This window comes from Ictalurus punctatus, chromosome 9 (assembly GCF_001660625.3).
Source record: "Ictalurus punctatus breed USDA103 chromosome 9, Coco_2.0, whole genome shotgun sequence".
NCBI classification, from domain to species: Eukaryota; Metazoa; Chordata; class Actinopteri; order Siluriformes; family Ictaluridae; genus Ictalurus; species Ictalurus punctatus.
In genome coordinates this window covers 4,043,390-4,057,877 of record NC_030424.2, presented here as the reverse complement: position 1 = coordinate 4,057,877, position 14,488 = coordinate 4,043,390, and the positions used below count along the sequence as shown (strand labels likewise).

The following is a 14,488-nucleotide window of genomic DNA, read 5'->3' as shown; positions in this document are numbered from 1 at the left end:
TATTCTTTCATCTTATATTTAAAGTCGTCTGTGTAATAGTAATTGCATATATTATTTTTAATTAATTAAAAAAGTTTTATCACATAGAAACCCATTCTGTTTATCCATTTATTTCATAATTATTGGTTCCCAAAGCAGTACACACACACACACACACACACACACACACACACACACACACACACACACACACACACACACACACGTTATTAGCTGTATAAACACCACATTAACCAACAAATCCATTTCTTTATTAATTTGTATAGTACACATTTCACACATCATTACTGAGACACAGCCACCTCTGTGGAACTTCATACGTGCTCCGGTCTCCTCTATCCTCATCATAGGGTACGTGCCACGTCTTTCCGTGACTCTGGACTACGGTATCATAGAGTGACGTCCTCTGAAAAAGGATAAATTGAACAAAACATCTGTGACATTTCTGCACAGATGTCAACAAATGTGTCTACATTTCTGTCTCTGTACTCACCTGAAAGTGAATCCTTTTCCCTGGGATGAAGTTGCTGAGCACAAGCTGATGTCCTCGCTGCCACTTGAAGAAGAGGCGTCGTGTGGCGTTGTCCGGGAGACACGCCTTGTGATCCCTCATCAGGTCCCGGCTCACAAAGTTACAGTGGTTCCCAGAATGCAATGCGGCGTAAAGCAGGAACGGGTCATCCTCCGAGCTGAGATCAGGACAGAGAAACAATTAGGATGTGTTCACTGAGTGACATCACAACTCTCATGAAAAAAAAACAAAAAAACAGGGGATGCAAGAGGATGTGCTGTTACCCAAAGTGAAAAAATAAATAAATAAATAAATGTGTATACATATACATATATATATATACATATACATATATATATATATATATATATATATATATATATATATATATATATATATATATAATCTGCACTTCATTTAGTCATTATCTGTGTAACAGATTTCCTAATGTTATTTAGCAAGTCTGGAGTAGAGTTTATTCATGAATTTTACACTCTGGCCATGAATCAATACTTATCAGCTGGATATGGATACACATCAGCAGTGTACTGCGCGAGTGTCTGTCTGTCTGACTGTGTGTGTCACTCACATGTTCTCGGTGAAGAAGCAGTGTGCTTTCTGTTTGATCTGGTTCATGTCGTGTCTGTTCCAGTTTCGTGACGGCTGCTGCATGTGTTTTCTGCCCAGAACCAGAATGTTCAGACCCTGAAGCTCCGAGACCACTGCTAACAGCTACAGGACACACACACACACACACACACACGCGCACACACACACATTGAATATGTTACAGTCAGGGATGATGTTACTGTTGGGGGAAAAAGGAAGTGGTAGCTGAAGTTTTAGTTCTGAATGATGATGTGAAATGTTTATTCATGAGGAGGATGGTGATGATGATGACGGTGATGATGATCATGGTGATGATGAAGTGTTGCTCACAGGATTTCTGTGAGAGGAATTCCCCCCGTGTTGTGACTGATGCGTCCCAGACCCACAGTGTAACAATCACACACAGCAGCGGGTGGGAAAGTGACTCATCCCCACTCTGCACGCTGGACACACTTCCTGGTGCAGAGGAATCTGCGTCTTACAAGTAAAGGAAATGCGCAGAGACCAGACTCTAATCATAATCAGTTGAGGAATAGACTGGAATGTTGTATTCTACGAATAACGAGCCGTGCTGAGGTTCATATCCTTCTTCCTGGAGTTATGAATAGCAGCACCTTAGCGTACTGTAATTAATAGACAAGGAAGTGACGCTCAGCCGGGAACATGGTGCCGGTTTCTATAAATACCTGTGATTACAAATCAATGCTGCTGGACACAATGAACAAACACGTGGATTTTTTTTTTATTAACAGGACATCAGTCGCTTATCTGCTAAAAGTCAGAGGGTTCTTTGTAACCTTACATTTTATATATATATATATATATATATATATATATATATATATATATATATATATATATATATATATATATACACGCAGGAAATTTACGTAACATAAAATTCATAAATAAATAAAAAAAACTTATTTGCTAATAGAATAAGACAATTTGAAACTAGAAACAGGTGATGATGTATTACTGAATATATGTGTTTGTGTATACGTAATTTTATACTTTGTTAGGTTTTTTTTTTTTTTTTTAAAAGAAACGTGGACGAGGGTGTGTTTCCCCTGTTCCCTCACACACTGCTGCGATCAGCAGCTGAAATCATTTCTGCTAATTCACCATAAGGAAGTGAACTATGTCCTGTACACGAGCTGGAAATCACCGCGCTCACCAGAACGACCTGTTTAACACACGACCTTTAACCCCATCATGTGAAAAGGAAAGAACCAGCTTTGCGTTTAAGATGAAAAGAAACCATGAGTCTAGGGTCACGTGGGCCGGAACAGCCGCACTCTTCCTCATGGCTGGTGTGGTTCCGGCAAGGGTACGATCTTTTGTACTTTCTACCTTTACGATAATTTAACATGTGTAACTGTACCTAATCGAGCACTGAAGTACACGTACTGTTAAAGATAATAAAACACGCAGGTTAAAGATCCACAAGATAAGTACGGAAGTGACGAGGAAAAGTACCTTTATTAAGTACCTCTCGGAGTGTAGACCATTAATATCTCTTAAATGTGTCGATTTATCAGTATTTATCAAGTTATCAAGCAAGTATTCACCCTCTCCATCAAGCAAGTGTTCGGGCTGTACTGATCAGGAACAGTGTTATAAATAAACAGTAACCACCGATTCAAAATACGTCCGTTTCCGCAAGGCTAAACACACAGCGTCTCCACGACACGGCGCCTGAATTCACTGAAGCCCCGCCTTCTTTCTTCACTCCTGCCTTTGGCGCGGGATTATGCTGATAGTGCACGCCGTGACGTAGAGAAATTACGGAAGTAAATCTGGACTTCGAACGACGTGTTTCGGGCGGGTCTGGAGCAGTGCTCTCTGCTAGATAGAATAAATCCCTTTGCAGGGAAAATGAGTGTTTTGGGACTTCGCAGAGTTTATACATGCACAAACAGATACATTACACTCAAACATTACAGAGAAAAAAGATTCAAAATCACATCATGACCCCTTTAAACAAATCTTTCAGTTCAGGTGCAGCCCACCTGAACTGAAATTATTTTAATAATTTATTATTAAAATTATAATTTTATTTTAATCTAGAAAACAGATTAGAACAGTTATCAGACTGGTTTCCGTATGTCTGACGCCCCCTGGAAGGATTAGTGGTTGACCTCTGACCTTTTCCCGTTAAGCACACCGATGCTGGTGGGTGAAATCGACGGGGTGGGGGTGGGGGGTGGGGGTGGGGGTAACATAACTGAAAATAGCGGACTAGTCAAAGCCAAGAAACGTTTTGAGAATAGAAAACTGGAACAAGGTCAGACGCAAAAATAAAAACCAGCAGGGACTCGCACTTGCACTCGCGGATGAGGCGCTTAATTAATCAGAAGGCTTTTCCCTTTCTTAGCGATGAGTAATTGTGGGCTTTCGGAATTATTAACCTCGTCGAGTGGAAAGCGTCAGATTAATCTGCACGATTAACATGCAGTCGGATTTCACGCTTCAGGTTTCCTTCATTCATGAGCTGTTTTCAAACACTTTACAGGCTTTACTGGTTACTGGAACAGTTCCCGAAATGAACATCACCGCACATGTATAATAATAATAATAATAATAATAATAATAATAATAATCACAAAATTATTTCATACATAAACATTTATTATTGGTGTTTTTAGTGTGGCAAAAAAATAAATCAAATAAAAATGTACGCAGAGCACACGGAATCCAGCCTTGATGATGTATTACAGTAATAAATGAAATATATTTAAAAGTTAACATTAAGGGCTGCATGGTAATTATTTATTACGCTGTTTTAATAAGCTACATGTTTCCAAGTTCATAAAGAAGTCTCCATTAAAGGAAGAAAAATCGAACGACGTCCTTTACCACAAATCAGACGAAACCCTCGTCTGACGTTTGCGTCTTTGGTTTCCAGCTACGAGGCTAATGTCGCTAGCTAGTAACGGACGTGTATAGCCGGCAGATCGGCATCGTGCTCTATAGCTCTACGTCCCCGAATAGATATCATTTTACGTGTACGCATTCATCGTTTCTTCCATTTTAAAACAGAAACATGATGAAAGATTTATCAAGTTTATCAAGCTGAATGAATCCCAACACACGGAACACTCACCGTCTGTGATTTGACACACTTCGGTGTGATGTTCGCCACGTTCAGGCCGTCGATGATGACATCAAACGCGGGTCTTTTCTTCACAAAGCTCTTAAAACTTTCCAGCTCCTGTTTTTAAAAAAAAAACAAAAAAACAAAACGAAAAGTCGCAAAGTTATTTTTGGAGTTCAGAGAAGAACCACACGGTGATGTTTTGGTTCATAAACTCATGCCGGAACTGAACAAATATAAATACGTTATTAAAATATTACACCACTGGATTGAGTGCTGGATTGTGATTGGTCAGGAGGTGTTGATTAATTCTCTATAACAGCATCTCTGTAAGTAGTGCAGGTTTATATGAATGCGCGCGTCGTTTCTATAGTAACGGCTCGTTTACGTCATATCTTTGATACAGTGAAGTTTTCTGTAAGGGGAAACGTGTTTCTGTAACATTTATGGAAGAGTCTCCAGTGTCAGCGTTTGTAACAGACAGAGGTAAAGTTTTTCTTTATAAGTAAAACACTCTGCTATATGCTGTGTGTGTGTGTGTGTGTGTGTGTGTGTGTGTAGGCTGCAGGACTTGTAAACATACAGACCAACATGGAATGTACTGTGGCATGAGAAGCGTGTGTGGATTGTGCATTTTGTGAAGAACAGAGGGGTGTGTGTGGAGGTGAAGTTCTGAGGTGAGGGTGGAGTGTTCCTGGCTCGGCTCCAGCTGGAATTCCCCGCTCAGTTTGCTTTTCATGCTCGGTTCAGCATGTCCTTGGCCGCACACCAGCGTCCCATTCAAACCAAAACAAAAGAGGAAAACCGAGGAGGAAGTCCGTGAATTCCATGACCTACAAGTCAGAGGAGATGCTGATCTTCCTTCTGTCTGTGAGCAGCTGTGTGTATGTGTGTGTGTGTGTGTGCAGATGAGAAGCTGTGTGTGTGTAAGAACACAGCGTTAGATTTACATCACGAGCACAAGAACACAGCATTGTTCTGCTCCATAACAGCTGGAACGTCCCTAGAACATCCTCTGAACCACAGGAGGACTGAAGGAATTGTGCTGAAGCTGTCTCACTGCTCCTAGAGAGACAGACAAGTGTCTCACGGTCATGTATCACAGGTCAAGTGGAATAAATCACTTATAAAGCATTTATTACCATCCAAATCCCAAGATCTAACACACACTACTGTATGTACTGTAGATATCTGTCTGTCTGTCTGTACATGTCTGTCTCTAAACGTAGCTGCCTGTCTCTACACACCTGACCTTCTGCATGTGCGTGCCTCTACATGTCTGTCTGTAAGCATACCTCTCTCTGCAGGTCTGTACATGTCTTTCTTTCTGTACATCATTCTGCACACAGCTGTCTGTCTGTAAGCCTGTCTGTCTCACTGTGTGTACCTGTCTGTCGTAACATATCTTTTTGTCTTTACTCAACTGTCTGTCTCTACATGTGTGTTTGTCTCCCCACATCTGTCTGTCTGTCTCTCACTACTCATGCATCTGTCTCTACTCATCTGTCTGTCTCTACTCATCTGTCTGTCTCTACTCATCTGTCTGTCTCTACACTTTCCTGATGATTGATGCTGCAGCATTGTTAATGTGTGTGTGTGTGTGTGTGTGTGTGTGTGTAGGAGGAACTGATTGTTGTGTTTATCCCAAACCAAAAGCCAGAGTGAACCAGAGTGGTTGCACACACACACACACACACACACACACACACACACACACACACACACACACACACGCTTTCAGTTCTGTCGCAGCAGATCTATGGACGATTTCTAGAATGTCCTGATACCAAAACACAAAAAGAATGTGAGGGGAAAAACCACAAGTGCACTTGTATGTGTGTGTGTGTGTGTGTGTGTGTGTGTGTGTGTGTGTTACTTCCTGTATGTTTTGCAGTTTGGACCGTAAAGTCGTCTATCCTGCGTTTGAACAGAACAGACAGAGCTACAGAAAAAAATGACTTATTAAGCTCTTATTATAAATTATTTTTTATTCTTTTCATTATAACGGTCTGTAACTTAATAATTCACTCTTCCACTCTCTGAACACACACACACACACACACACACACACACACACACACACACACTGCGTGCAGGTGTGTTACTGCATTTTCCCTTCTTTTTTCTTTTTTAATGGCTGGAATAATAATAATAATAATAATAATAATAATAATAATAATAATAATAATATCGTCATGGATCTGCATTAACTCTATTTTTCTACAAACAACACCTTTATATTATTTTCTTATTTGTGTTGATGATAATTCCTTCACTGCTGCTTTTCATACACAAATAAACTATGATGATCATTTTCTTTTTTGCAGGTGTTACGCTGATATTTTCATGCAGCCTTTTTCTGCATGAACCTTATCATTATTATTAAGACTAACACTAACAAACCCTTTCAGAAAACTACAGCCGTGTGTGTGTGTGTGTGTGTGTGTGTGTGTGATGTCCTTATTTTTTAATCTCTGCACTGCAAGCTCCTCTGAGCTGCATTTTATAGAAAGTGTTATATATAGATTTCTATTTCTAGATTATCAAAGCTATTATTAATAGAAGCTTGTGTGTGTGTGTGTGTGTGTGTGTGTGTGTGTGTGTGTGTGTGCACTGTGGAAAAACCGGCTGACAATTGACATTTTAAATGGATGTAAACAAAGCTATAATTAAATACACAATCACATGTTTATCCTTTCTGAGAACAGTAGGGTTATATATGTACAGTGTGTGTGTGAAGGTGTGTTTATTGCTGCAGATGTCAGGTTTGTTGTCATGGCGATGTCAAAGCTCAATGAGAACAGAAAGCGTGGGGATTCCCACTCCGAGTGATAAGGTCACGTGTGTGTATGTGAGTGTGACGATGCCTTGCGTGTGTGTGTGTGTGTGTGTGTGTGTGTGTGTGTGTGTGTGTGCAGCGGGTGTGGTACGGCACGGTACATAACCATTAACCCACACACTCACATGCATGCACACACACACACGCGCACACACATGCTAGCCTGCACAATCTCATTTCTTTCATTTAGAACTTAAAGCTGTGTCTCAAATAACTCAGTAGAACCCTTTTCGGAGAACCCTTAATTATCCCATGAATCCTTGAAGAACCCTTTTTCTTTTTTCTAACAGTGTACTAAGTACCAAGCGGCTAAATGTGAAACTCCTGACAGGTTGTTAAGTGTTGTCTCGCACACCTAATACACACACACACTCTTAAAACGGGTTCTTCGAGGGCTCTTTAGATAATGAACAATTCTGAAACTCTATAGAAAGGGTTGTATATGAGGAGACACTCTGCTGCAGGATTCTACATAGAGCCTTTAAGGGTTCCCCTGAGAGACAGTTAAAAAACCCTTAACAGTTCTAGGTTTCGAGAGGAAATGGGTGTGTGTGTAAACACGGGGGGGAAATGGCTCTAATCATTAGATTAAACGTAAACGCGCACATATACGGCACATGCAAGTCTTTTATTTTGGAAAAAAGCCATTTGAGATTTCAGCCGATATAGAAGTGTAACGCCCACGTAGAAATGCATTTCTGAATCGAATTGAATTTGTACATTTTCGTTTCGTACAGAAGGCGCTCTCGACGGATTTGGGAAGCTCCGTCATGAAGCTGGGCGAGAGACAATGCCAAGATTGCTCGGATAAAAACGGAAAAAAAAAAGAAACCTTCTTAGGGCGGGGTGTACAAACTTTCGACTCGTAAGGAAGTGAAAAGCTCTGATAGAGAATGCAGAGGAAAGATCATAAAGAAGGTGTTCATGTTAAACGTTAACAAGGAGAGGAATATAGAGGAGGTGTGGGAGGTATAGTAAATCGGTCTGTTCTTCCTGAACACCACAGTGTGAGTCACTTTTGCACGTGATTAACACGTTTCTAACGTCGCCTTACCAAGCGCGCTATAATAAACCAGAATCATTGGTTATTTTTATTTGGGATGCACCACATTGTTCGCACTTAAAACACCACAGCATTACTCACACACAAATGTAAACGACCTTCAGGCAGCTGAGAAGAATATTACGAAATATCAATTAACCCATCAGTGATCACTCTCACGTGTGAAGACATGTGACCTGACGTTAAAATAACCAGACAAGAGGCTTCGTTTATTTATCCTGATGCGTGACTTTAAGCATCAAACTCATCCATCCCTTTTTTAAAAATTTTTTATGCCTCACAGGTTTTTAACGCACCCATTCTATTACTCATTCACAGGGACGTGCACAGCGAACACTGATGATAAACGGGCGATTAAAAACGCGCGTGATCGCTGATACGGTTTATGTCATTTATTTAGCATTTATGGAAGGAGTCTCCAGTGTCAGAAGTTTTCCCACGTCTTCGGGACAGAGGAGCTTACGCTTCTTTGCGCTTTCTCGCCAATACGACAAGCTGCGTCGCTTTTGTTTTTTCTGTCTTAACTTGGAGAGAGAGAGAACAGAGGGAGGGAATAGAGAGAGGGAATAGAGAGAGGGGATAAAGGGAGGGAATAAAGAGAGGGAATAGAGACAGAATAAAGAGAGAGAATAAAGGGAGGGAATACAGAGGGAATAAAGAGAGAGAATAAAGAGAGGGAATAGAGGGAGGGAATAAAGAGAGAGAATAGACAGAGGGAATAAAGAGAGAATAAAGAGAGGGAATAAAGAGAGGGAATAGAGACAGAATAAAGAGAGAGAATAAAGAGAGGGAATAAAGAGGGAATAAAGAGAGAGAATAAAGAGAGGGAATAGAGGGAGGGAATAAAGAGAGAGAATAGACAGAGGGAATAAAGAGAGAATAAAGAGAGGGAATAGAGAGAGGGAATAGAGAGAGAGAATGGAGGGAGGGAATAAAGAGGGAAAAAAGAGAGAATAGAGGGAGGGAATAAAGAGAGGGAATAAAGAGAGGGAATAGAGAGAGGGAATAGAGAGAGGGAATAGAGAGAGGGAGAATAAAGACAGGGAATAAAGAGAGGGAATAAAGAGAGAGAATAGAGAGAGGGAATAAAGGGAGAGAATGAAGAGAGAGAATAAAGAGAGGGCAGGTGAGGGAACGAGTGTTTATAGCTGCTATAACGTAAGCGACAACAGGAACTAACTCGCTTCACCGATGTTCCACAGCATTAAATGTAGCTATAAATGGATAAAAAGCACAACTTGTTATTTAGACAGCATCGTAGAGCTCTGTGCAGCTCACATAACGCCCAAATCACATTAAACATAACGTTCTTTCTTTCCTTGCAGAAATCCACTAACAGTGGTTTATAAACATCATTTTGCAATACTTAATGTGCTATAAATATGTGCTTTAAATAAAGTATGTGTATGTGTGTGTGTGTGTGTGTGTGTGTGTGTGTGTGTGTGTGTGTGTGTGTGTTCTGTGGGAGGATTTGCAGAGTCCTGGGTTGGTTTCACTTCAGCAGTGGGGGGGCCACACACACGCACACACACACACACACACACACACATATATATACACATATACACACAGGGACTTTCCATGGTCACTCATGTGAGAGGCCTTTGAGGGCTGAAATGTGAAACTCCTTTGTGCCATGAACGCGCCTCAGCCATAACACCCACAAACGAGCATCTCACCCCACACACACACACACACACACACACACACACACACACACACACACACCACTTGCACAATGTCCACAACTTTTACAGAAAAGGCAGTTTAACACATGATAGTATTCTAACGTCTTAGTATTTTATTCTGGTCACAGATTACGACATTGCATTTGTCCTGCAGAGAAAAAAACTCCCGTCTTAAACCTCAAACACTTTATCTAATGACCTTAAAAAAACAAAAACAAGCAGGCCGTCTACTCCCGAACAAAACACTGCATACGGAAGAAATACACATGCACGCTGATATATTAATATGAACAATCCTGTCCCTATCTAATAAATTAATACATTAAGAAAATATAATGCACGTCAATATTTTATATATACACGTATAACACTATGCAGAGTGATTTGGAACATCAGTACTGTACGTACTGAGTCAAGCATCTAGAGTACGACTGATCTAATAATCATGTAAGATGATGGCAGGACTGATTATAAATCAACTTTACGTATGAAAAGAGACTTTAGTGGAAATGATTTGCACAGAAACATAAATAACCGCCGTGTTCCTGCTGCAGAGGGAATTTCAGTGGAGACGTTTGACACCGTGTGTTGACTATCTCCTAAATCTGGCTGATGTGTACACAGGCTAAACTGACACACACACACACATACACGTGAGAGTGTGTGTCCTGGAAAGCCCCTAACTCACATCTAAATGTGGCAGTAGGCAGCAAGTCTGCTCTATTTACTTCTGCAGACTGAGCGCCTGGGAAAAAGCAGCGTAAAGACCAGGAACACTAAAGCAAAAAATTCTGGTAAAAATAAAACGTAGGCAAATTTATTCCCAAATATATACACACACACGTGTGTGTATATATATTCGATATTTTTTAGGCCATACCTCCTAACGTGCTAAACTGCTGGCAATATGATTTCATGACTTGGCACACTAAAGATGAAAACGTCACACGCTAAATTTGTCTCGGCTGGACGTTTCGCTTGAATCCGTCTCGTCACTTTAAGAGCCGGAAACTCCCACACTGTAAATGGAACGATGGGACTGCCTTCTCTGAGAGGGACATACACTGGTCAAATGTCCAAAATAAGGACAAAGACAGCTGTCCCTAATTCTAGCTTTCAGATGGGACAGACTTTACCTCACTGTCCAAACACGTGGCTTACACCGACCGGACAGCTGGTGATAAATATCGTGATGTAGCGTGTAAATGATTATAGGCATGCGCAATGTTTAGACCCTCATCTGTAACACACTGAAAGATTGAAGTCTTTTTATAATCATGTTTGGAATTCCGGCTTCGTTTCAGAGCAATAAATAAGTGAGTAGATCTGTACAGAGGGGATAGGACTGGTGAAATGAATACGCAGATGTGACGTCTCTGCCACCTGGTGGTCACTGCTGTAAATGTAAATGGACGGCGTGCAGAAAGAAAGAGAGGAGGACTGGTATGAGGAAAATTGGGTTCCAAAACTGCCTTAAACACTAAACTCATCGACTTTCCCTTGGTAAAGTCCCCTTGGTGACATCTTTAAAGGGAAATCAGCTTGGAAAGTTTATCAGCTCAGCTCAACTTTGTTAAATGAGGGGTGAAGTCAACATCGCTGCATAAGCACAACTTTCCCAGAAAGCATTGCAACCTATTATAATACTCATACTGTTCCTATTCTGTTCCCACACTGTTCCCATCCTGTTCCCATACTGTTCACACACTGTTCCCATTCACATGCTGTTCCCATCCTGTTCATACACTGTTCCCATACTGTTCACACACTGTTCCCATTCACATGCTGTTCCCATCCTGTTCATACACTGTTCCCATACTGTTCACACACTGTTCCCATTCACATGCTGTTCCCATCCTGTTCATACACTGTTCCCATACTGTTCATACACTGTTCCCATTTACACACTGTTCCCATCCTGTTCCCATTTACACACTGTTCCCATCCTGTTCACACACTGTTCCCATTCACATGCTGTTCCCTTTCATACACTGTTCCCATACTGTTCCCATTTACACACTGTTCCTATCCTGTTCACATACTGTTCCCATCCTGTTCACACACTGTTCCCATCCTGTTCCCATTCACATGCTGTTCCCATCCTGTTCACACATTGTTCCTACTCTGTTCACACACTGTTCCCATGCTGTTCACACACTGTTCCTATACTTCTTTTAATTACTGAATGTGAGATTATGTGCAGTTCCCTTCAGTCCTGTCAGTTCTGCACATCTCCCCCTGCCAGGTGACTTCCTTCTGTAGTGTGTGTTTGTTTTAAATAAGGTATAAACAAAAGTTGAAGGAAGTGAAGCGAACCTCAGGTGTGGTCTTATTGAAGACGTCCCGGCCCTCGATCACGTCCTCCATCACTCTGTGTTTTAGCTGGGCGTATTCCTCCTCCGTAAGCTGGATGGACTCCAGTTCTGTCCCACAGCTCTGACACACTCCTCTGTCCAACAAAGCAAACATGTTCATTTTGTTTGTAAACTATTTTCTTTCTTTTCATAGTAGTACTTTGTATCACTGCGCTTTCAGCTGTTTGCTCTGGATGAATGAATCTGTCAAATAAGTCTGTTTTAATTTCTGCATTAGTAGCCATTCTACTTCAGCATTTACAGCTCAAAGTATCCGTTTCGGGATTAAAAATCTCAAACCCGTGTTAGCAGAAATGAGCTTTATCTAATTTGGGATTACAACAAAGACAAATGTTTAAAAGAAATTCATTTAGTTACGCACCTGGGATCCACAGAAGTAAACTTCCCTCTCCAGTTCTCATCTGGTAAACTGTAACGAGAGAAAAATCCACGCCTTCAGAGCTCGACTTTCAGAATGGTGGTTTCGGATGTGTTTAAGGGTTTAATAACGGTGGTTTCAAATGAAGCTTATGTTATGAATGTCAAAAGATGAGGAAAAAAGAAGGCAAAAAAAAAAAAGCACTGTTTAAGGTGTAGGGACGTGAAGCTATATTGGTGTGATGATATAGTTTGATAAGGAAATCGGAAATAGTTATATACAGTATAAACAGTTCACTTTGAGAGATACTAGTGTGCGTATATGTATTGGTATTAATATTGAACGTTGTAACAGAAACATATCTAAAAATGTTTTATCTATTTTTTTGTAATCATAGCAAATTTCCCAAAAATGCTGCTGAGACCATTACTATTATCTAGGGGCGTGGTTTGCTTGATTGACACACTGCCAAACCCAACACTAGCTTGTGAGGGAGTGGCAAAGGTATAGAAGATGATGTTACTGGGAATTTATCATACTGTTCCACCCCTTACGTGGCATTTCCTTACCTTTCAAACCACGCTTTAAGGCTTCTGACCAGCTTCTCCTCCGGATAAATCTGGTTTTCTCTCATGTAGGTCAGGATTGCCAGGAGTTCGTCTTTGTTTGCATGCTGACTCACGCCACTCTCAAATAAACACCGCCATGTTTCCTGATTGGGCATGAGTCCCTGATCCATCAGCTCACCATACAGACGCCACGCCGTCTCCCTGTCGCCATGGAGAACAGCCCCGCTGACAGCATCGCCATAATTCCTGGATGACGGTGTGATGACCTTCTTAATGTCTTCCAAGATGATCAGGACTTCCCTCCAGCGTTCGGTCTGACTCAGGCCTTTCACAAACAGACTGTACGCTCCTGTGTCCAGAGTCTTAAAGCAGCTCTTCATGATGTCGTAGACGTCGGAAACTTCCGAGTGATGGCCACCAGAAACGCAAAGCGTCAGAAACCTGAGCAGCAGTTCGTACGGCAGGGTTCCTTTTTCATCAGCGACGTAGTTGAGGAGAGATTTAGCGATGCTGATGTCAGCTTTAGCGGCAAGCATTCCCTCCATCATCCTCAGCTCGAAGCGCTCCGGCCTGGACGAGCTGCTTTTTAGATCTCTCCATTCCGAAACGCTCAGAGCCCGGTCAGGAACCTCAGCTATACAGGCCGCCCGGCCTTTTGGTGAACCCGTACCGACCTTTTCCTGATCTGCTCCTGATTTCCTCTTTAAAATCTCAGCAGTTCTTCTAGCATTGCCGGCTGCAAACACTGACTTTGGGAATGAAGTTCTCTCTCTCTGAGTGAAGTCTCTGTGCTTGGTGCCATGAAACGCTGATGGTCTTCTCTCTCCATTAGTGCAATAAGAATGATTATTAGGCTGCTTGTTCTTTTGCGGTGCACGCTGGTGATAAAGAGGGTGCCTAAGTAGGGGGCACAGGTTCTTGAGACAAGTCCTTGAATTTGTTAGAATAAAGGATCCCATTGCAAACTGTTTTTTCAGCTGATTTGACAGAAAACACAATGACAAAAATTGTGACGTGTAGCTTTTATTTATTTATTTATTTATTTTATCTTAAATGACTTGAAATTTGACTTCAAATTACATCTTCAAGAGCTCATATGAACTTTTGTTCATATAGCTGTCTGGCAGTAATAAATCAGACGTCAGAGAACATACATTACTGTCACTCTCGTTAAAAATAAAGCGCTAACACACACACACAAATTAATAAAAATAAATTAGAGACCCGACCATGACAAGGAATCTTCTGCTTCTCTTCCTTCAGTTAAAACAGCGTTCACTTACATTAAATCACCTCAAATATAAAAGAAAACCACCCAAACACCTCATGTAGATATCACTAGCAACGCTGCCGCTATAGTGACATCATTAGCATCGCGA

The 14,488-nt window shown here is 41.2% G+C and overlaps 1 protein-coding gene across 2 annotated transcripts; it reads right to left on the bottom strand.

The window, feature by feature from the left end:
• Positions 1–229: 229 nt before the first annotated feature.
• Positions 230–14,464, bottom strand: prorp (protein only RNase P catalytic subunit). Of its 2 annotated transcripts, XM_017475991.3 has the most exons (8): positions 14,339–14,464; positions 13,110–14,086; positions 12,544–12,591; positions 12,124–12,256; positions 4,227–4,334; positions 1,101–1,243; positions 494–689; positions 230–406 (listed from the first exon to the last, which is right to left on the bottom strand). In XM_017475991.3, the coding sequence occupies exons 1-8, from the start codon at positions 14,339–14,341 to the stop codon at positions 275–277; spliced, it is 1,740 nt and encodes a 579-aa protein (XP_017331480.1). In that variant the 5' UTR covers positions 14,342–14,464; the 3' UTR covers positions 230–274. The 2 variants fall into 2 exon arrangements, with proteins under 2 accessions (XP_017331480.1, XP_017331481.1); XM_017475992.3 differs by having other exon boundaries at positions 13,110–14,455.
• Between the last annotated feature and the right edge of the window lie 24 nt (positions 14,465–14,488).

Bases quoted from the DNA above. Each gene is read 5' to 3' on its own strand.
- prorp (XM_017475991.3), bottom strand. The intron at 690-1,100 runs GTGAGTGACACA...TCCTGATCTCAG, and splicing joins TGCTTCTTCACCGAGAACAT to CTCGGAGGATGACCCGTTCC. The intron at 407-493 runs GTGAGTACAGAG...ATCCTTTTTCAG, and splicing joins GGAAAAGGATTCACTTTCAG to AGGACGTCACTCTATGATAC.